The following is a 24529-nucleotide window of genomic DNA, read 5'->3' on the forward strand; positions in this document are numbered from 1 at the left end:
TGACATGAAAAATAGCAGTAATAACATTTCACTTTAAATAGATGGATACCAAAATATTTCCTGAATATTAGATTTATTAGAAGACCAAAAATTATAATTTGCCTTTAAAATAGTAATGAAAATAAACCATAATTGAAAAAGATGGGAGATAAACATATCAGGAGTCTTTCTTCATTACACAAAAACTCTGTTAGGAAAGGACTCCTAAGCATCACTTAGGTTTTTTGGGGAATCTGTACTTCCATTAAAATGTTAGGGCTTAAGAATAGGACTTTCTCTGAAGATATGTATTAATTTCATGTTGATAAAAGTACTGCATAACAGGTAGATATTCTCCCTATAACTGTGAGAAGTCTGAACTTAACAATAGATTTATCGTGATGAGAAAAATAAGAACTTGCTCTCCGTATATTGTTAATTTTATCATCCTTGTGCATTCATAAAAATCATGCTTCTCATGTTTCTTTATTTGCTTTAAACAGTCAGGCGATTAGAGAAAAATGTTAAAGAGGTACTGGAAGATTTTGCTGAAGATAGTGAGAAGAAAGTAAAATTGCTTACTGGTAAACGAGTTCAACTGGCTGAAGACCTCAGTAAGTAATCCTTCCTGCCCTCCATCTCACTGCCTTTTCACCTTCTGCATGTCCATTTATTTCTCCACCTTATTTTAAACTTATAGAAAAGTATGTACAAAGAACTTTTTCCCCCTGAACTGTTTGAAAGTTGCTGACCTGAAGCTCCATCAGTTCCAAGTACTTTAACGTGTGTTTTTTAGAAACAAGAATTTTCTCCTAGCCCATCAAAATCGGGATGTTAATAACACTGATAAATTACTACATCTAATTTTCAGACTCCATGCAAGTTTCACCTGTTGTCTTAATATTGTCCTTCCACACAAGATGTTCCATATTCATCTTGTGCTTTCCCTGACCAAGCTTCCCTTTTTGGAGAATGATATTTAGAAATCAAGAACTAGGAACCAGATATGTTCATCATTATTGAAATATCACTGTTCCCAGACCCACTCTGTGGAGCGAGGGAACAAATACCATGTGTGTGTGTGCACATATATACACATATTTACATCTGTATTTCTAATCATATGTATATATCTGTATTGAAAACCATAAGTTGACACCAGTGCTTTCCATTTTAATCTAATAATACCGAGTTCATTCTAATTTTTTCCTTTTCCTTATTTGTAATTCCTTTTTCTGACAGAAATCTGGCTCTAAGTATCTTTAATATATTTCCTTATTTTGATCAGTCCTCTTATATGTAACCAAACTTGCTACTGTCCCCTTCATTGCACAAATGTCCTTCTCACCCAGCTCAGTTCTTATCACCCAACTCCAGGCCACCACCACAATACCTTACCCTGTGTTGATACCCTTTCCACCTCATCTAGGCTCTGACATTCTGTGCCAGGTTGCCCTTCCTCACAGAGTCCTTTTTACTGAGCTCATGCTCTGACACTGCCAGGCATCTCTCTCTCTCATTCTTCCTACCCCCTGCCCGGCTACACAAGGACTCTTCCTCACCTGAAGCCCAACCGTGCTTTTGTAGAGATACTGTTTTCATCCTGCTTGTGCTTTGGCCGCCTGCACTGACTCTCCTCCTACACAGATCCTCTCCTCACTACTGGGCAGGTCATGAACACCCTCTTACACCTGGTCTGGCTTTAACACCTATACCAGGGTGATACGGCTCCCCACCTTCAGCCCCCAACCTAGCTGGGCCCTGTTAGTCACTTTGTCACTTTGTTTTTGGGGGCTTTGTGGCGGGGGCGCGGAGGGACATTTGGTTCTTCTTTGAATGCTAGTGAATTCCTAGCTTTAAGATGTTTGGATTGCCTATTAAGATTTACTTAGATACTTCAGAACCCAAGGAAATCAGTGAGAAGTTAATATATTATTAAATAAAAATAAAAATACTGGTGGTTAGTGCTTGTTTGAGTTTACCTTGTTATAAGTTTCCCTTATTTCAGCTTCATGAAACAGTATTTTTTTCTTTCAGTGTAAACTTAAATTTACTATCTCTGAATTTTCTGATATCCAGAAGGTAGCACATGCTCAACCAAAAGCAGTTCTTCAAATCTGAAAACAGTTTCTAAGCTGAGTATTTAGCACTACAATACAACCCCTAGAACATCCAAGCGAAACCAAGCAGCGTTTTCCTGTCTTCTGCTGTGTGCCAGAGCAGCATGTTCTCCTCCACTGCTTGTCCTCTCTCTCTCTCCTCCCTACTATCTCAGCTTCCTATTTCTTTCTCTTTTCCTTTTCCTTCTTTCTTTAGGTAATCTTTTTTTGAAACATATCTCACTTTAACTTTTATTTCCATCTTCTGTTGCTGTTCTTCCAGTTTTTTCATGCTGCCTTGGTAGTGTAGTTAAGTCTGTGCTAACTCATAGAAGGCCTGTGCTTAAATCTGAACTACCATGTACTAGCTGTGTTATCTTAGGCAGGGTATCTCCCACAGCCTTAGCTTCTTTGTAAGAATGATACTGTAATAGTTTTTTTTTACAGGGTTGGTAGGGGAATTGGTTCAAAAAACATTTGGAAGTTTCTGGTTCATAATTTCATGCTAAATTAGTACTGTTACAGGAAGAGATGTGTCAGTATCACAGTGTATACAGATCTATTTCTTTTGTATCCCTCAAGACATAGTTATCAGACAGTGAAATACTTCCATGTGTTTTACCAGCATATACATTTTTAAGTGATTAGAAAATATGTCTTTTCTCATGTTCTATAATAGAGTCTTGTGTAACCCTATCATTTTCTACTCCCAATTTGATTGTTTAAGGAAAGTGTATTGCTAACACAAATTTGTGCACTGTCAAGCCAAGTCTTATGTTTTCCTGAGAAAGTACTCATATGACTCCCTTGAAATGATTTACTACTTTTGTATATATATAATTATTGTCGTGTTAATGTACCAGATAATGTCCTTGGAAGCAGGTGTTTGACCAGTGACTCAGCCTCATCAGTCACACTAAAGGAGATGAGCCATGACTTTGTCCATTAGTTGAAAAAAAATCTTGAGAGTACCTTTTCCTTACTGTTTATGTTCAGTCTAACACTTGCAAATATGGTCATGGATACTTGCAGCCAGTAAACTTTCACAGTTTAATGGTTACTACTGTCTTAACACAGATCAAAGTTCCTAGTATAGCATATTCAATTAGAATATGTTAAGTTGGTTAATGAAATTTAGAGAAAGGGAGTCAGAGTTTTTGTTTGTTTTGTTTTTACTACCATTTCAAAATGGTACAGGGTAGATTATTGTAGAGATTGGTAGAAGTTTGATGCATCATATATTTTGCCAGTTTTAAACTTGCCCAATTTCAAATCATTTCACCACTTTACTTTGGGGATTCATCAACTGGTTGTCCTTTTAGATGAGTACATAAGTAGTACGGTATTCTCTCATATTCTGGAGAAAATATACCGTGTTCAGTATTGAAGTGAAGCCACAAAGCTAGGGTTAGGAAGATGAAAGAAATGAAAGAAGACCTTGCCTCTTCTAGTCCTAGGAGGCTTATGAGATGAGGAGGCATACAAGGAACCAGGACTCTGGAGATGCAGTGGATTCCATAGGTGGAGCAGGGGAAGGTCAGGAGGAACCTGGGACATCTTAGGATATAGAAAGTAAGGAAATAGTTGAAGGATGATAGGGACAGGTCAACAAGATACAGAAGCCAACGTGCAGAGGTTCCTGTTGGCCAAAACTAGGACAGTTTGGGCATCAATATAAATAAGGACAGTTAGAAATTATAATCCACTGAATAAAACAGGAGTCCATAAATTGATAATTATATAAGTAAATGAATAAAATCAGTGATGAGGAATGGGATGTTTGTATAATCACACAAACTATCTCCATGCAAAATAATTAAAAAGGAAAAAAGAGTAACTTTAAAGTGGGGAAGCCTGGTAATAACCACCTTAATCAAGTGGTCACAGTAATATTATCAGTAGTAGTCAAATCAGAACTGTGTGCCACCTCATAGAATGCAGTGAGAAGAACCCAGCGTCACTTCTGATTTTCTTACCTTCAATGTATAACTTAAATTCAATCATAAGGATACATCAGAAAAACCCAAATTAAAGCACAGTCTATAAAATAACTGGCTTGTAATCTTTAAAATGTATCAAGATCATGAGAGACAAAGAAAGACTGAGGAACTGTTCCAGGTTGAGGGAGACTAAAGAACAGGAAAACAAAATACAATGCATGATCCTGAACTAGATCTTTTGGCTCTAAAGGACATTCATGGGACAGTTGGTGGGAATCTAAGGGTTACATGGTAGTAATACTTCACTGTTAATTTTTAAACTTTGTTAGATTGGGATTATTTAGGAAAATATCCTTATTTGTAGCTAATACACAGTAGAATATTTGGGGCTTATGGGGCATAATGACAGTTAACGATTCAGGAAAAATGTTCTTTGTAGTATTCTTACAACTGTTCCCTAAGTCTGAGAAAAGGGTAAAAAAATATTTAATTTTGTTTTTATAGCTGATAATGGATCAGGGATCATATGAAAATAATGAGACTTTTGAAAACATGACCTGTGAAGATGTTGAAAGACTGGGTTGCCTCATGGACAGTTTAGTAAAATACATAGCTAATCTTTCCACCTTATTCCTTTTTTGCATTGTCTAGTCATACTCAGAACTGTCTGGTGCTTAAATATGTTCACTATGACCTTGATGAAATTCTTTTGATTTTATAGTGAATTTTATCTCAAAGGATTTTTTTATAGATACTTAAATACAGCATTAATTTAGATAAAATCTATTTGGATTCCCAGCATAGTTTTTAATAATGTGTCCAATGTATTTATTGAAAAAGACCGCAATTTTAAAACGCTTTCTTTGAAGAGGAAAAAATTGGCATGTTACAGCTCAGTTTAAAATGTTTCTTTCTATCATGATCTGCTTATGATTTATAAGATATATTTTATGATTGTCATTATATAAAATAAGTAATAGTGCTAACGTCTCACAGACTTTTTTTTGGAATTTATTCTCCATCCCAGCCTGGAAACTGAGTGTCTGGACACTGGTAACAACTGCTAGTAATGTTGCTAAACTGAGTTTCATCAGAACAGCATGGGATTCTTTTATTGTTTGCTCTGTAAATATCATATCAACCTAGCTTACTGTGAGTTTTTGGACCTTGATATCAATTGCATGGGGTTTAGAGCTTAGGTTTCTTTTTTAACTCTTGTTCGCTATTCCCTGTGTACATAATCAAAGAATCGCTGATACCCAGGAATTAAAGGGGTATTACCAATCATTTAGATTGTTCTCTTCTTATTTTACAATAAATTCCTTTTCATTTTTGTATCGAAACTTGAATCTATTTATGAATATAAATTAATACTTGAATAAATTTCCTGTGCCAGATATTAGGTTATGTGTTTAACATGCAGTCTCATAGGTATAGTCATTTTTCTCATGTTATAGAAAAAGAAACGGCAGCCTAAGAAACACACAGATAGTAACTGGTAAAGCCAAGATTTGAGCCCAGGTCTTTTAACTACTCTGCTGAACTAATTTGAGAAGAAAACCCCAAGGTGTTAGACAATATAATTACATAAAATGGTCTTTTATATTTGGAAGCTCCCATAGTTAACAGTGTCCTTTACGGAGAGGGTCAAAAAAGAACATACATGTTAGTTATGACCATGATAATCATCATGATCATTATCATCCTCTGTACTTCCTACACTACAAAAACTTTGCAGCTTAAACTTTCAAACAATATGAAAACTTTGATAGCATTAGAACATCTGGGTAAGAGAACACAAAAGTGTAAATGAAGCCAGTAAACAGATTGAAGGAAGTTAATTTTCTTTATGTGACTTGTTAAATTGTCTTGAAGTACACTCAATTGAATTCCGCCATAGGTAAGTAGTATCAAAGTTGCCCAAAATTCAGACACAGCTTTTCAGTGTGGTGTGTTTGTACTTAGAGACTTAAAATCCAGCTGTAACAGATACAGAATCTTTACTTGAGCATAATGGCTGTTATTCTAAGTTGAGGCTTTTTGTTGAGCTTGTCTGGGAGTGTTGAAATGTTTTATAATAAGCTTCAGTGTGCTTCTTCATATTTCTTGTACTTTACATGAAGAGGAGATATACTTCAGTCAAAACCGAATATTTCATATTTACATCTATCTCATTTACTAATGAAATGTGAAAACAGTCTTAAACCTTTTTACTTGGGCTACCATTACACAGGCTTATTTTAATGATAATAGTTTGATGTCCTCAGTGTTAAAAACAGTGTAGCTTAAAGAGGCTGGTAAATTAGAATTTTCCAATATCCGCAGCTTTTTTTCTCCCGTGGTTAATTTGCTCTGCTGACTCTCTACACGAGGTGGCAACAGCTGGCCTTTTTACTAGAGGTCCGGGGATTAGAGAAGCAGTCGCAGCAGCATGCTCGGCCTCTTGCCTCTGTTGACTGTTCTTTATTGTTTGATGCCTGAGCATCTCCCAGACAGCCGGCAATTGTTTCCTGAAACTAAAGTTTGTTTCTCTTGGCAATATACAATGCTGGTGGGGCTTGTCTTTGTGTCTCCTTACTTTCCCAGTCTCCTCTTATCCTCCATCCTATGCTTTCTCTTGATAATTAGAATGGAGTAAAGATACAAGCTTTCTATCTTAGTGTGCAGGAGATTCAGTTTTGATGCTAAAAACTTAGAAATATAGATGACAGATGGAAATTTCTTTTTTCTCTGAGCTACCAGGTAGTAACAAATTATTTTTGTAATGAAAATTTTGTTTGTTCTTCATAATTAATGTACTAGTGCATTTTTTAAATCATGATGATAAAAAGGGAGTAGCAGCAGAATGATCCAGTACTACCATTTTATAAGCTAAGATCAGAAGAGAAATGCACCTTAGCTGCTTCAGTTTAAGAAGTACCTTTGGGCTTCCCTGGTGGCGCAGTGGTCGAGAGTCCGCCTGCCGATGCAGGGGATGCGGGTTCATGCCCCGGTCCAGGAAGATCCCGCGTGCCGTGGAGCAGCTGGGCCCGTGAGCCATGGCCGCTGGGCCTGCGCGTCCGGAGCCTGTGCTCCGCAATGGGAGAGGCCACAACAGTGAGAGGCCCGCATACCACAAAAAAAAAAAAGAAATACCTTCATATCTCTGAAATATAATTCTGATTTATAAGAGTTAAGAAGTGTCTTCATGCCATGTTAAAACTTGGATAAAAAGTAGTCAGGAAATATCTAGATGGAAGAAGCTCCAGCAAGAATAATTTTGTTGTTCTTTATTTAGGAAAGAAAAATAGCAAGATACTCTTGAATTTAATTTTCATTGGCTCCTCCACATTCCTAAACTTCTGCCGTACTTGCAGAATCCTTGAGGGCCTTTATGGATGAAAACCGTGGCCACGAAGTAGTGTGAGACTGAAAATCATCCTAGAAAGATTATTGTACTCAGAATCTGGAACTTAAAACTGTAGAAAAGGGAAATCATGTGTTTAAACTATTTCTCCGGAGGTAGGGCTACGGCATGCATATTTTGCCAAGTCTCCACAGGTGATTGTTGCCACACACCAACACCACCCACTCCGCCCCCGCACCAGTTCTCTGGAGAGTTCTTCATGCTTACAGCGGCATAGTCTGTTATTTTTATTAATGGGCATGAAATCGACATATACTTTTAGTAGAGTCTGATAAATCATGTGACTATTGAAAATTTATTTGAACTATTATCTATAGTAGCATGTTCATTTTGTTTCTGTAGACATAACCAAAGAAAATGAATTTTAAAGGAGGAGAGGGTAGCATTGAGTTGTAGAATTCTAGGTACCTAGGCAACTGTAAAAACCATAATCTCTGTGGCATCATTTATACCTACATACTGTGATTGTGGTCTTTTGGCCAGTAATTATAGGCACTCAGTACTGCTTCCTCATCTCTCCTGGCTTCTAGCACATTTCTAAGCAGTCTTTCCCTCTTTGTCTCTTTTCTTCTTATGTCTCTCACTGTGCCTTCTTACATATCATTATTATCTCTTGGTCCTGAGCTAGTGTTTTTCCTCCTCCCTGCTTATTTACCTTCCTTCAGTGGTTAAAAACCTTACTGAGATACTGCCAGTGTTGTTTAATTGAGCAGAAGGCAGGCTTCCCACTATAGACAACTGTAGATCAACCAAGATAACCAATTTAAGAAAAAATTTTTTTCATGTCTATTATGACTGATCTATTCTGCCAAAGCCATTTGCTTCTTTCATAAATTCACCATTTTTTGTATGTCATATTGAATGTGTTTGCTGAATGTTGGATCATGATGTTTTAATACAGGCTCTTCATTACCCCCTTCTCTTAACTTAAAAAAGAGGAAGAAGAAAGCTTACTCCCACTCTGTCTCACCAGAAAACTGCAACCCCATTTCTCTTGTAGAGCAGCTCGCATTTGCTACATTCACCCCTATACCCACACATTCCTTTGCTAGCATCTTGTGACTAGCTTTCATCCCTAGCAGAACCACTTCTTACTTCTTTCTAGGTCACCAGTGATGTCCTAATCCCCGGTCCACCCAGTTCACCGAAACACTCATTTTTTTGTGTGTGTTTATTAGGAATTTTTAAGTCGACTGGAATATTTTTATTCTATTTAACATTTATGTACTTTCTGGAATGCTTAGTAGAAGTGAGTATATTTGAAAAATGGAAAGATTGGAATGTTTCTTTTCTTCACTACAGAATAAATAGCTTCTTTCTGTTTTATGTTATCAGTGTTTGAGGTCTTTAAGGTATCTTCTCAGGGTTAAAGTGATTGAATTTTTAACTTCTGCCTTTGTGAAATATTTTTCCTAGTAAGGTGAAATTGACAAAGCAGCTAAGGAAGAGAGTGAAGGATTATTTTTACCTTGAGTCTGCAGAGATGAAGTAGACTCTGCCTTTGTGTTGTAGTCCAAAAAAGGGAGAGTGAGTTGACACAAAGAATAAAGTAATCCTCAGGGAGAGTCCTGTGTGTTAGAGAAGTAGTTATTTACATGCACAATTCCACACGATGAGTCCGAGTTGTGTGCTTTCCAGGTTATTGATGAGAAAATTCAGACTCAAAATGGGGCTTTTACAATCAAGCACATTTTTCATGCCCTAAGTCTGTCTTTTAAAGACAGCATTGATGGATATTGATAAATTGGTACAAGATTAAAAGGATATTTACTTCTCTGTAATCTTTTACAGGCTACTGTTATTCAATGCTTTACTAGCAAGTATATTCTTTTTGCTTTAAACTCACATTTTAACTGATTAAAAGTGAGAATAAAGATAGGAAAGGGCTGTTCAGTAATTTATGGATTGCATTTTTTGTTGATCATTTTAAAGTGGTTTCTATTTATGTGTTATGTATTATGGGCTTGTGTGTATATGATTATGTATAAAAAAGACAGTGCACATTTTTAAAGCTAGAAATGAGGCTGTTTTTCCCCTTGTTATTAATGCTTACCACTCCCTCAGTGAGACTTTAGGATGAAATAATATCTTTACGTTTTGGATTAAACTTTGATTTGTTTTATTTTTGTTATGTATTCTCTCCATTCTAAGATGGAAAAAGGTGTAATCTAGTTATTGAAAACTAAATCGAATTGCAAAACAATCCATTGATCTGTGGAACAGTATACTAAAAAATAAAATTAAACAAGATATGAATACATTTTTTTAAAAAGAGAACTGTCTTGAAGGACAGATTGATGCACACTGAACTGGTAACCTCTGTGAAAGAGGGTTCTCAGGATAGTTGTAGGAGGGGTTGAGGACAAAAGAAATTTTAATTTCTTTACCATTTTATACATTTCTAAACTGTTTCTTTTTCCAAATGAGCATAATTCAAAATGACCTTAGAAATTTCATATTCTTAATTATCACATTCATAGAAATGATTAAGCTGATTCATGATATGATCAATTTTAAAAGTGACTGATATCTTCCCAAATAACCTCTTGGTAATTGTGACACCAAGAGACATTTCATGGGGCTACATAGTAATTGGTTGTCATCGTATCATCCTTTGTGGTTGGGGATTCACTTTGAATTCTTCCTATTTCTAGTAACTGCCCTTCCTGGACCTGTCACCTGTGAATGAATTGAAATCTTTCTTGAACTGGTGAAGTTTTCACACTTGTGCAGTCCATTAAAGATAATAGATTTTCTCTGCTTCGTCGTTACCTACTGTGTATGGAATTAGTCCATTTTAATTTCTCTTAGAAGAACTTTTTCAGTCTGTTCCTTAGTTTTAGTCTTTTGAGTTAGATCTTTTTTCTGGGCCAAGGAATTCAGGTCTTTTTTTGTCTCTCCTTTTATTGGTACCACTTCATATTCTGTGTCATGTGTACCTGTCTTCACCCAGTACAACTACCAGAATTTTAGGTGTTTTTGTTTTAATCTTTTTTATCACAAAACTAGTGCATATGCATTGTATAAAGTTAGAAGATATAGATGGCAGAATTTTTTAAACTGTTGCCACTGCCGAGATATAACCACTGTAACATTGTATTCTAACAAAATTTTTAATATGATTTTAGGGACATAATTTCTGTTACACTTCTAGAACACATTTTTCATGAAGAAATCTTGGGTTGGCTTCCTCTTATACCCCAAATCTTCAATTTGTTGTCATTGCTCCTATTTCTGGTTTCTCACCTATCAGAGTAGGCTCAATTTCTCTTCCTTTTCTTCATACAAACTTATTTCAAAAAGATTCCCTGATATGGGAACAGATGTATATGTATAACTGATTCACTTTGTTATAAAGCAGAAACTAATACACCATTGTGAAACAATTATACTCCAGTAAAGTTGTAAAAAAAAAAGATTCCCTGAGAGGAATAAGCAGCATTAGTAAAAATAAAACCTATGGTACCCATTGCTTTAAATAGGTCAGGGATTCCAGAGGCTATATAGTAACAAAACATGTACTAAAAATCACTCTGCTTTTAAAGTTAATCTCCACCTGTATTCAGGACCCTGGCACTTCCTATATGTACTTGTACCTTCATTATGTCTCTCTTTCTTCAAAGATGCTGAAATCATTCCTATCTTAAAACTACTAGATTGATTCTTCTGTGCACTCTAGCTACTTTTGATCATGATTCTCTTTTACACAGGAAAACTTTTTTTCCTTAATAAATTTATTTATTTATTTATTTTTGGCTGCGTTGGGTCTTTGTTGCTGCACACAGGCTTTTCTCTAGTTGCAGCGAGTGGATGCTACTCTTCGTTGCAGTGCATGGGCTTCTCATTGTGGTGGCTTCTCTTGTTACTCAACAGGGGCTCTAGGCGTGCGGGCTTCAGTAGTTGTGGCACACGGGCTCAGTAGTTATGGCTCGCAGGCTCTAGAGCACAGGCTCAGTAGTTGTGGCGCATGGGCATAGTTGCTCCGCGGCATGTGGGATCTTCCTGGACCAGGGATCGAACCCATGTCACCTGCGTTGCAGGTGGATTCTTAACCACTGAGCCACCTGGGAAGTCTACAGGAAAACTTTTGAATGTTTGACTGCTGCCTCTACTTTAAACCATCCACTCTCTTCTTAACTTTGTAATCTTTTATGCTCACTTCTACTGAGATTGCTGACAATCAGGAAAGCAGTGAGCCAGGCAAGCATTAGGAATAGAAAGTATTCTCATGTAACTGCATCATTTGGTACTTTGGAATCCAAATTAAATCCTGTTTGGAACTCTATATATGTGCTTTAAATTTGTATAGAACTTTGCACTTTACACCGTGTGTTATGTTTGTCTTCTAAAGGCGTATAAGGCTTGTAAGTTATTATCCCCATTGTTCAGATGGGGAAGTTGATGTTCACTAAGGGAAATGATTTAGCCAGTTACATAAATATTTATGGCAAAGCTGGGGCTAACAACATGTGTCAGAGATAGTATCTTTTTAGATTTGTTTTGGGATTCTGTTCATTTTTAGTCTGGGTTTGTGCTAGTGGTGACTGTAGATAACCAAGTTCATATAGTTTGGCTTCCTTTTTTATATTATTTTCAGTGTGTTATTTTAAGAGCCTACTCTCCTAGTTCAACTAATCATTAACTCGAGAACAATGAGTTTGTCTCCTAAAGAAATGTGTAATGGTTTCATTCTTCGAAAAAGATAACCCAGGCTTATCCATCTATGCATTCTTATTGCTATTTCAATTTTATTTCTTTTCTGTAGAAAAAAAGAAATTGTGATTTATAATTTAAAGGTGATTTTCTAAATTACTGAATGCATGAAATTAATTCTGAAGTTGCATTTATGTCTTTGAGCCTTATTCTGCCTTATGGAACCAATATCAGTAATGATATCAATTTATAGGGTTATAGTGAGAAATAACTAAAAACTTATGAAATCAGCCTAAAAAAACACAAATGCCTATTAGTTCTCCTTGTGATAATATTAATAATACTTTGTCCTTATGTAGCATCTTATTTAAGAGATATAATTGTATTCCATTCTTGTTTTTCATCTCACTTAATTCATAACTTTATTAAAGTCTGCAATTTTTAATTCCACACTTTTTTCTATAAACTTTCAGTTTGGCTCATAAATCAGAATTACCTTCTCCCTTCTTGTATTATTTCCTTTTACTTTTAAAATTACATTAATGAGCTGACTGTTTAAGAATCATTCTCATGATTCATTCATCTGTTACACCTCCCTTTTAAAATTTCAGCACTGAAGGTCTTTTGACAAACCAATATTTATAACAGTTTGACAGCAGGATGAGGAACAGCGTTTGTCTTTGTAACAGCTTGAAGAAAGACCCTTTCCAGGACCCAGTCATGCAGTTACAATCTTGACCTCTTTCTTATGCTGGGAACATACATACAGCGGCACCTCCCATGTGTTTTCTTGTCCCATTGACTGTCCATTCACTTCCCATCTGTTTTGCAGTCTTAAAGGAACAGAAAGGGCTCTCTTCTTATAAATCTGTCTTTTCAGGTGATAAATGATGTCCTGTCTCTTTAAGGGCTGCCTGGGTGGTTATCCTTCTCTTAAAATGTTTCAACTTCCCTCCTAAAAAAATTCAGAGTAAAATATGCTTTTAAGAAGAGGAAAATAGAAAAGAAAAAAAATGATGAATTATTTTAAAACCTTGATTGTTTGGAACTGAATATTTTACTGGTCATTACGCTAACGCTTTTTAGCTTTCCCAATTAATTACCTATATCATAGTTTTTAAATTGTAGAGATATTTAGGTTTTTTTATGGGGAGAAAAAGAAATGTATTCATTTTGAAATAGCATATTTATTTAAACTTTTTGGGGAAAAAAATGTATCATTAATGAGTTACCACATAAAATAACTTAAATATTTTTTCATCATAATATGAGTTGATAGATGTAATGAACATGGAATATTTTATTTACTGGATACAGAATAAAATAATTCACAGGAGACAATTATAATCTTACGGTAGAATCCATCTAACATTCACATTTAAAAAGACGATCATGAATCCCATAAAAATGTATGATTTTTTTCTGTTGCTGAAAATAATGACTTTAAGTATAGATTTTTATATCATTGAGTTTTCCAAGAATTGAGCAGAAATAAAAATAATTTATTTTTTTCTCTCATGTAGGGATTATTCGAATATAGAAGGTTAAATGTGACAAATATTGTCCTCCCAAAATGTTCTTAAATTACTGATTTAAAAAGTATTACCAGTATAACAAGATTTTTTTAGAATATTATAGTATATTATATAATCAGCTACCTAGTGGTATGTCTTCTACAAACTAGCTTGTTAGTTTATTAATTCCCTGCCTTATTCCCCAAACAATTTGAGGCAGCTTATAAAGATCTACCCTGTGCAAAAAGTAAAAATACTTGAGTGGAAAAATTGGGTGGAAGGGAAGAGAAAATCCAGGCAAGTGAAATAATGTGAAATTTGGGATAAGATTGGTGCTCAAGGGTTCTGTGTACTTTGCTGTAAGCAAGCTGCATATCTGGCCCTGAGCTTCCTAGTAGTGTTACCAAACTGAACTCTGGTCCACTTGCCCTATGCACAGCAAAGCCAATCAACTGACACTGGGCTGTCGTGAAGGAAAGTACAGCATTTATTGTAGGACCCCAAGCAAGAGCAGGCAGCTCATGCTCAAAAGACCTGAACTCCGTGCTGGCTTTCAGGAACGGTTTTTAAAGGCAACCATTAAGTGTGAGGTTCACAGGGTGCCTGATCAGCTCGTGGACATTCTTCTGATTGGCTGGTGGTGAGGTAACAGGGTGATGTTTAGGGAATCTCAGTTATCAACTTTCCAGTTCCAAGCAGTCTGGGGTCTACTTGCTTGCCGACAGCATGTAGTCACCTTCCTCCACTGGGTGGGGGGGTCTTAGTTTCCACAGAACAACTCCACAGAACAACTCGAAGATATGCGTCAGATTGTCATCTACATCCCTTCAAGAGGAACTAGGAGTCCTGTGACTCTGTTCTAATCATTAACTGCTTGAGTCTGCTCTTTGGAACTCAGGGAAGGTCAAACAAGAAACGGGACATGGAGGGCCTTGTACCTGGGGAATGCTCCTTGTACCTGGGGAATGCTCGGTTTCAGTCCCCTCTTTTCTTTGCTACTTCTCAATCTTCAGGGGGACAGGGACGGGACAAGAAAAGGGATAGAGTTTCGGGCAGAGAGGTTAATCATAAGCCCTGCAGGGGAACTTAGTTTTAGGGGGAGTTGGTTTCAGTAGCTGATGCAAAATTGAAAGCAGAGTTGATTACATGATTTATGGTAGCTCTCAGACAACAGCACAGCAGTTGCTTAGTTGAAGCATAGCTATACCTGGTACACACACCTGAGAGAAAAGTCACTAGTCCTCATAAGAGGAACACTGAGTTATATGATATACTGAATCAAATGACTGCACATAATCATGAATTTCATGGGGCTCTTTCTTGTAATGTTCCTCAGTGTAGGCCAGTAACAAGCAATTCTGGACAAAATCTAAATAAATAGCTATTTGGCTTGGCTTATCTAAAGATGAAATATATAGCATCTAGCGAAATAGATGAATTATATATCCCCCATACAATTTTCCATAAATGTGATTTCTTCTTGCAACTGAGCCTTTTAATAAGTATCAGATAGCAGAGAAAGTTCAAGATTTTACACTGATTGACACTGACAAGCACCTGGAATGGTGCGACTCTGTTGGTTAAGGGCAGGTCCATAAGAATTAATAGCTGAGATGAAATTAGGGTTGCCATCTATTTATGAAAGTTTAAGGGCCTAACCAATATAAAGGCCTGGGTATAAAGCTACTCTTTGTTCATCCATACTAAAGTCTTTTGGAGAATAGGCTTCAAAATTCAAGAAAGTATTTTTTAAGAGGTTTTGATTATATTAGCCAGAAAGGAGCCTGATAGAAATGCTCAGCAAAAGTTGTTTTTAAAATTTAGGCTGAATTTATTCACAAGTCACTTTGAGCTGTTTATACATTCAGCAGACATAAATTATAATTTACTTCACAGACTTTCTATGGCAGCTTTCTTTCTAAATCATATTGTTTTGGAGTCTGAAATAGCAAATTTTTAAAATAATCATCTTTAATGTTTGGATTAAGTATTGGTTAAGTCAGATCACTTACCAATAAATAAATGAATGAGCAATGAATGGATATTCATGGGCATCTGTTACATAGCAAGTACTGTAGCACTTGCTGAGTGATTTTAAATGACAGACTTTTTGTAAGTAGGTAATTCATACAAACAGTCACACGTTGATTCCTGGGGGGAAAAAAAGTATAAAACTGATCTTTCTAAAATGAATTCTGCAACTCTATGAGAATAATATTATCATTTGTGGTTGCATTTTTTACTAGGAGCTTAACATCAAAAAAAAAGATACTAAAGAACAAAGAAAAGACTATTTACAAGTTTTAAAAGGTACAATTAAAACATGATCAGTTAGAATAGTACATTTCAGTCCTAAATTTTAAAGTAATATGGGCTTTTTTTAGACTGATTCCCTCATTTTAGAGATAAAGAAACTAGAACTGTGATTTGTCTACAGTCGTAAGATTAAAGGCAAAACCAGGGCTAGAAACTTAGTTCCCCTGATCACGTTATCGTATACCTGTTAATACATTATGTTCTCATCTTAATAAAAATCATATGAAATAACTACTCCATTGATTGTTAGGGGCATTAGACCAGGGATTCCTAACATTTTTTTTTCATCAAACATTCCTTTCATTATTGTATACTCTTGTGAAGTCCATGTTTTATAAGATTTGTCTACAATGCACATAGTTTTAATTTGAAACATAGAATTGCAATTATATCTTTAATCAGCCTAAATAACTAATTGTTACAAGAGTAGATGTAGGGCCTCCCTGGTGGCGCAAGTGGTTAAGAGTCCGCCTGCCGATGCAGGGGATACGGGTTCGTGCCCCGGTCTGGGAGGATCCCATATGCCGCGGAGCGGCTGGGCCCGTGAGCCATGGCCGCTGGGCCTGCGCATCCGGAGCCTGTGCTCCGCAACGGGAGAGGCCACAACAGTGAGAGGCCCACATACCGCAAAAAGAAAAAAAAAAAAAAAAAAAAAAGAGTAGATGTAATTCTAGCCCAAACAAAGATTTCCATTTGAACTTTTGAAACAATGCAAATAACCCAGAGAACTCTATTTCCACCTCACAGACTCCTGGAAGTCTGGGACCCCACCCAGCTTTACAATTACTGTCCAAGTCTCAAACAGCTTTCCAGGACATAGGAAACGATGCCTCCTTCTTCTGTAACAAGCAGAAGTATACTGTTTGTCTTCATTAATGAGTCTGTTTAAAAATAATCGTACCTATTTGTAGGGAAAAAAAACTATAGGGCCAAGATTCAGAAGATAAGTGTTAGATTTAGCTATACATCTTTGACTCTGTATCTCTGGCTCTTCCTTTCAACTGTAAGAGGTGTACATCTTTTCTTGTGCTAAGTCTAAGATTTCGACTGTAGTTTTGAGACTCTTGAATCTGGTCTGTTATTCACTTTTTTTTGTTGTTGGTTTTCTTTGCTTGTTTCCCTAGATGATTCCTTTAAATACTGAATTTCTAAAGAGCACTTACAGTGTAATTGTCTAATGAAAAGCAAGCCTGTTTAGGAACAACATATATAACATAATAAGAAGTGTTCCTTTAATTTTCAGTCTTTTAGTGAACAGCTTTTTATAGCAAAATCTCACCTACAAGGTGTCCTCAAGCTTGGTACAAAGTGTGTATGTAGTATGTTATGAAGCAGTTCTGTTAAGGTACATTTGGATCTTTGGATGTGTGGTTTGTTTAAAATACACTGCATTAGTAAGTTTGCAGCTCGTTTCTTTATGCTTTCTCTAAAAACATCAAAAGCTGTAAAAGGTTTATTTCAGTTCATGTGGTAGTGTTTTGTGTGTGATTCTTTGTTCCTGTTCTAAACTGTTATTAACCACTGAAGTGAACCTTCTCCCGGGTTTGGCCTTTTGGTATTCACAGTGTATTCGAATCCTAATTACAGATTAGTCTATATTTGAGACTTTTAGAGCAAGTATCAGAAGTCTCAAAAAAAAAAAAAATGAGAGTAGCAGTATCATTTCATGTGGAGATAAAGAGACCCAAAACATGAATGAGTGTCAAGTCATCCGAAGAAAAGAAAAAAGAGAAGGAACTTCATTCACTGAGACTGACGGTTTATGAGTTGGGGATTATGGGAATATTCATGACTCAATCAAGAAGCACAATGAATTGATGTTTGAAATTGTTCATCTTTTAAGTAAACATTGGACAAATGGAAAGTAGACTCAGTATTCACTACATGTGGAATTGGCTATTTCAGTGTAACAAAAATAGCAGTTTGTTAATCCCTTCCTGAGTTGGTTTAGTTTATCAGGTAAATCACAAATTTATAAGAATTCTCTAGCTATATAAATATTTATTGCAAATATTTAATAGAAAAAAAGGATTTTGCTCTATAATTAGCCATGCTAATATATACACATTTTTCTGTGGGAAAGTAAGTTCTAATGGTGAAAAAATTAAATACCATAATATTTGGGGATTTGAAAACACTGTAATAGTGAGACATTAATTTGGAAGGATCAGAAAGTGTTAAGTGTTAGTTGCTAACATTCCAACTTGATTTTTACACATAACTCAGTTTTCTGTGCAGCCAGGAGGCATAGTTGGTATACAAGACAGTGCTGGAACCTTACATCAGAATTCAAAATGAATGAATTCAAATATGGAAAATAATGCTGCTATATTATTTGTAATATAGCTTCCTTGCAAAGCATGAAATCATGCTTGTGTGTGCTTGTGTAGTCAGCATATTTTAGCCTTCTTAAGGTGCAATAATTAAGTTGTCCCCCCACCCCACCCCCATCCCCCCCCGCCCCCACAAAATGCTACTGTGTTCTAAGACCTGAGTATTCTCTGTTTTGTGGTGCTTTATGTGGTTCAGGTGACCCACCAGCTTTCCTTGATCTTCATTGTCAGTGTATACCCTGCCTCTTGTTCTCAGACTTGCTGTAGCTCTTGTGATCCTGGCATAACATCCAGGAAGCATGTTAAGTGCTTTTTTTCCCTTCTTGATAACCTACAGCCCTCATTTTCCATGCCATACTTTTGGGAACTTCATTTATCAAATATTTATTGAGCATATATAGCGAGTCAGACATTGTTGTAGACACTGAAGATGCTAAACTTTTTTGGGCCAGTTTCCTACTCTTACATTGTTCTCCAAGGGTCTCTCCAAGTGTGTATAGATCTAGTCTCCTCAAGAGGTAATAATATTCATCTGAGTATGGTAGCATAGTATACATTTTTTAGACATTTCTAGGCACAGAACTACTTAGGAGGTGCTCAGTAACTATCTCACTCCCTAATTTTTATCAAAATGTCTTATCTTACATAAAAGGTAAAACTTTCAACAAATACATTTGAAATAATGGCATTTGTTTTGTTACCATTTAGAGTCTGCATATGGTAGCAGATCTAATATGTGTTTCTTAATTGGAGGAGTGTGGACAAGGCTAACTCTCCAGGCTTAATGTCCTCATCTTTGGCAGTGAAACCTGCTGGGTTGTATGAGGACCAAATGAAATGTGGGATCTGACATCACACAAAACATCATAGTAGACACTTACAGACTTAGAGAGAGGTAGAAAGTAAGCAAGGAATTCTTCTCAAAGGCAGGGTATAATGTGTGTCCCATGTCACTCCATTAAGTACATTGTATAAGTGAAGGAATGAATGAAGAAATGAGTTTTTCAATTTAGTATTAAAAGGATACATTTATCACAACTATTCTTTTTTCTTTTAACATTTACCTCCATCCTCTTCTCTCCTCTCCTCCTCTCCCCGCATTACTTCCTAGTAACTTACTAATGTTTTTTGTGTCATTCTTGAGGTTTCAGTACAGTGTCCTGATATTCTGATTGTAAAATATTTTGTAAAAAAAGCTTTTTAAAGGGAAATTTGGTGATTTTTTATTCTGTGGTTTTCATATTTAAATTAATTAGTTTTTTTTTAACTTTCATTTACGAAAAACATCACTTATCTCTAATTTTAGAAGAATTTGAATTTGATTCAGATTCCACAGTTAGGCACATGCATCAGAGTGGCTCTTGGCTTCTTTCAATACAAGTAGATCTTGCTCTGAACAGTGTCTTGTGAGTGATGCTACTGTATCACCCACTCACAGATAGTCTGTCCAGCTGAACATAGAGGTCATTGACAGGGCAAAAGGATGGGTAGAGCTGGCCGTTCAGCTGCCTGATTGTACTCTGATCATGGAGTAGATAGAATCATTTCCTTTCTTCATACAGTACAGTTTTCCCAAGTAGAAATAGTTCTCAGTCTAATGTTAGAGAGCTACTAAGGCTCTGAACACTTGTTTTAGATTTCCATGTTTTGTGCTATTTAAGCTAGATGATTTTTTAAAGACCCCCACTTCCAAAATTTTGAGACAGTTTAGAAAACTTTTTTCCACCTGTTTCCCAACCCCCTTTAAAAATTCTTCAACTGATGACCTATAGTATCTGGAACTCTCTAAATGTTCAATGAAGAAAATAGGTGAACTGTTTCTAAGCAACTACATGAAATAATTTTTAAAATAAGAAATGTGGCCTTATTTTGAGAAAGGAAGTATGTTTACTGGTTTGACTGCTAGTTAAAAAAAAAAAAAAAAAAAAACAGACTACCAAAAAGTATAAACTAAACTTCCAAGAGTTTAATTTTTTATATATAAGGAGTTACTCCTGCCTTTGTGATAACTAAAATCATATTTTCTCAGTAAATAATTTGATTAAAACAATAGGGGATACCCCTCCCCTGGCTTTTTTTGGTGTGTGTTAGTCTCGGTCTAATACCAAGAATTAGAAGTACTGAATTACTGGAAAAAGAAGATGAAGACATTACGTTCTTTATATGCAACCCTGGTAGGCTGTGTTGAGTTCCTGCAATGCTAATAAGAATTTACAAAAAAGATAGTTCTTTTTATTGGCTACTCATCACAAAAGCTGTCTCTCTGTTAAAAAGGGATACTTATATCTTCAATTGCAGATTATTTATTTTTAAATGATACAATTTGTATCTTTTAAAAGATAGAAATGTTGCAAATCAACTATACTTCATTTTTTTTTTTAAACCTGGAAAAAGAAAGAATATAAACATCATGAGAGTGAGAATATTGTCTTATTCAGGCTTTGCACTATGCAGCCATTCAGTGACTGCCAACAAATAAAGTATGCATGATGTTCTGGGTGGGAAAAATATAAATGTTGACTATTAATACCTCTTACATGTTTTTTCTCTAAGATATGAAGTAGAATGCTTTGCAGTTTTGTCTCTAGATCACCAGCTTTGAACCAGTCATTTCACTTTAATTGATAATTCTCACCAACATGTTAAGTTGTGTTAACAGGACAAAAATATTTGTTACCATGCTTACTATAACCTGTATTTTAAAATGGGAGCTGCATGATTAGGTTAGTGAAGTAGAATAAGTCACGACTTCTGTTTTTAATATTAAGAGATTGGCGTGTGTCCTGTGAATAGTTTACATTTTGAAGGAAATTTTTATATTTCAGAGGGAAATTGTAGATTTTATTTAAACATCTTTAAACATGGAAACCTAAAATCAAATAAAATAATGTAAATCTGTCATCAGTGGCTCTGGTGTTTTTAAACTTTCCTTTCCTCATTCACAGCAAGAAAAGTGTGTTTTTATTTTTTTAAGTGTTATTTCCTTTTTCATGTTTGTTGAAAATATTTCCTACAATTTCTTTTGCTGTTCAGTTTTAGGACATTTTGACATATAAAGAGTACATTTTAATGTCATATTGGTTGATCTTTGTAACTCTTTCCATTACTTCATACTTAGAAAGTCATTTCCCAGTTGAAGGCCAGTTATATACTCACCTGTATTCTCTTCTAATTTTAAAAAATGGTTTCATTATTATATATTTTCCTCTGTTCCAGATAATGCTAACTGTGAGTCCTTGGTTAGACTCCAGAGAATCTGGCAACTCCTTAAAATTCTATATGTAATGGTATATTTATCTATACTTGCATTTTTCTGTGTAAGGATCCACAGCTTGTATTAAATCCTCAAAGGTATCTGTCACAAACCCCCATGCTCCTCCCCTTCCAAAAATTTAGAAGCTCTTGCTATTACATAATCTGTTCAAACTTTATTTGGCTATAAGATGGCGTGTGGTGCTAAGGTAATTTTCCCCTCTTTTCCCAAGTCGTTAAAGTATCCCAAACCATTTATCTTCTATGATTTGTGATGCCTTTGAAAAATAAATTTGTTTTTAATTTATTATCTCTTTTTATCTCCACAGAGAAAGTTAGAGAAATTCAAGAAAAACTTGATGCTTTTATTGAAGCTCTTCATCAGGAGAAATAAATTGTAATAAGTGAGTAAAAAACCTCTTACTGCATTGGTAATGACTAAACACAAAATTTATATTTTAGACTTATTTTAATAGTTATCATTCTATTTAACTATATCCAACTTGTTCCTTAATAATCTTAATGTAATTAAATAATTTTAAAAGGAGGAGTTTCTGAAACTAGATTCTAAATTTTGTATGTATGATGTTCCTTTGAATAACTTGATTGCCTTGTGGCTAAACTAAAAATATCCTCTAGAACTCTGAACAGAAGAAAGCTGAATAAAGCTAAGATATTTCATAGTGTGCAGGTGGCTCATAGAGTTTCTGTATGTGAAGAATTGAGCTGTAGCTCATTGTTTTATTTCTCATTGTTCATATTCAATGGATAATTGTGTATATGTTCACTTGCAAAGCTTTTTATTTGTCTTGACTAAAAATTTTAACAATTGTTCTTAATCTTATTTTCAATGTTTAAAAACATTTAAATAAACCATTTTTCAATTTAAAGTAACTTAGATAGCTGTAGAATTTAGGACTCTTCTGAATATATGGGCTCTTGTTTAATTCTGTAGTCTGGCATTATAAGCAGTTCCCAATAAAATATTGTATATTGGAAGACTTCCCTTAGTAGCAGAGTTAATTGTTAATTATTTCTGAAGAATTATAATTAGTAAGTCTTTTATAAAAGAAGTTGAGAAAGGGAAAATGCTATAATTAAGACCTTATCATTAATTTGAAATATTTAATTACTCACTTTATCTGTGAGCCTTACACTATAGGCAGCCTGCAACACAGTCAGAAGTGAAAGGAGTAGAAATGTGAAAGATTCATTCTCTCCCTAGATGCATTCTGTTCAGAAAAGGCCCTTAAATCAGACTGCCTACTTTCTTGTAGTGTAGGGGTGATATATTTGAGAAAGCAAGCTAGAAAGGGAAGCACAGCTCAGACCAACATCATTCAGAACAGTATACCAGCAATGAATGAGAGAGGAAGGAGTTAAAAGCTTTAGAATAATGCTTTGTTACTTTGTTTGTCTTTCATAAGTTAAGACTGGTGTATGGATGTATACAAAAATATATCTAGAAACTAAATATCATTAATCTTTAACTCAGACCAAACATAATTCAGTGTTATTAAGTGTCTGTGTTTGTAAATGTTTTATATAACTTCAATGTATGAAAATTTTCTTTTAAAACCATAAAGTGTTACGATATCTTCCTCAACATCATAATTACTATCAGTAGTTAATGTTAGCAACATTTTGAGAGTCTTCTGGATTTGGAGATTCTCTTCATAAACACCAGTTTACTTGATGTCTTTGTTTACACATATGGTTTTTGGGGGGAAAAATTCACAGAAACCCCATTAAAAATATAAGGTATGTTTCTGTCTTTTCAATGAAATAAGGTAGCCCAAAGCCAACCAGTGTTTTACGGAACAGTCATTGTCACTTCCCTAAGCTGATCAGTGTGACATCTGGGGTACTGTTGCTGCTGGGAACATGCCTTTTCCTGCCAGAGTGTCTGCCTCAGTTGCAGGCCAGGGCAGTCCTATGAGGCCGGCTGTGTACAGGAAAATAGTCCCAACTTTCTTTGTTCCCTACTTGTGTCTACTCTCTATGCCATGAACTGTTACATATATCTGTGAATTGGACAGATGATCTATTTTGTATCCTGCAAATCCATTTAAAAGAATAAATCTGGCAAAATTGTAGCCTTGCTTCATTCTGACCATTTAATAAAAGTTACCAAGCATCTTAAGGAATACTTTTGCAATGACAGTTTTAAGATGCATGGAGTTACTCAGCCTGATCGTTTTCAGTAACCAATTCTGATACTTGCTGAAGATGAAGCCCAATATTTGATTCATACATCATGTTTGATAAAATTATTTTATATTATTCTGGTGGTAGATATTTTAAATTTAATAAAACTAGCAAACTTAGGCAGTTAAGCTTCAACATTTTTATGATCATGCAGTAGTGAAATTTACTTAGAAACTTTACATTTGTCTCCCTAGACCTAAATTTATCAATGAAAATTCTGTTTATTTTTACAGACCTCCTACTCATAATATAATCACCTCTGCACCCATCTGAAGAAAGAAAACTCCAGAGCCTTTTGTCCTGCCTTTTTTTTTCTTCTGCTGTTCCACCTTTCTAAACATAAAATAAAGTCATGGAATAAAAATAATTTATGTGTGTTAGAGGCACTTTAACCATCAGCTGCCTTTTCAATGGAAAAACAGTGGAAATGGCATTAACATTCCATTTTTTTTTGTATTAAAGTGACAAATTGGGATAATTTAACTTGGTATGGCCAGTAGACTCAGTCCTTGAAGATAAGAAACTCGCTCTCCTGCTTGTTGTCTCGTTTGTAGTGGCACTAGTTCAACTAACTCATTAGCTGATGTTACTCAATGTCAGTTTCTTTTCCAGAAAAAGAATGCTAGGTGTTTTGAAATAAAACTGATGGCAATTATCTAAAGGCTATCAATTGTATATAAATTGATGGTAACCTGCTGAGTTGTTGTCTGTATCTGTAATGTTCTATATCCAGAAACTATTTGACCATGATAATTCAGTTTATATTCATCTCATGAAAGAAAGCGAGTTAACAGAAAAACCCCTCAAATAGGTTAATTTGTATTACAAT

At 35.3% G+C, this 24529-nt stretch overlaps 1 protein-coding gene across 5 annotated transcripts in view; it reads left to right on the plus strand.

Moving 5' to 3' along the window:
* Positions 1-24067, plus strand: part of OPA1 (OPA1 mitochondrial dynamin like GTPase) — a 92409-nt gene extending 68342 nt beyond the window's left edge. For all 5 annotated transcript variants that reach the window (XM_060099300.1, XM_060099302.1, XM_060099301.1 and 2 more), the window contains 3 exons: positions 483-593; positions 21822-21896; positions 23934-24067. In XM_060099300.1, the coding sequence (XP_059955283.1) occupies positions 483-593; positions 21822-21886 (176 nt within the window). In that variant the 3' untranslated portion in view covers positions 21887-21896; positions 23934-24067. The remainder of the gene's footprint in view (positions 1-482; positions 594-21821; positions 21897-23933) is intronic.
* The last annotated feature ends 462 nt before the right edge of the window (positions 24068-24529 follow it).

This window comes from Mesoplodon densirostris, chromosome 5, assembly GCF_025265405.1.
Source record: "Mesoplodon densirostris isolate mMesDen1 chromosome 5, mMesDen1 primary haplotype, whole genome shotgun sequence".
NCBI classification, from domain to species: domain Eukaryota; kingdom Metazoa; phylum Chordata; class Mammalia; order Artiodactyla; family Ziphiidae; genus Mesoplodon; species Mesoplodon densirostris.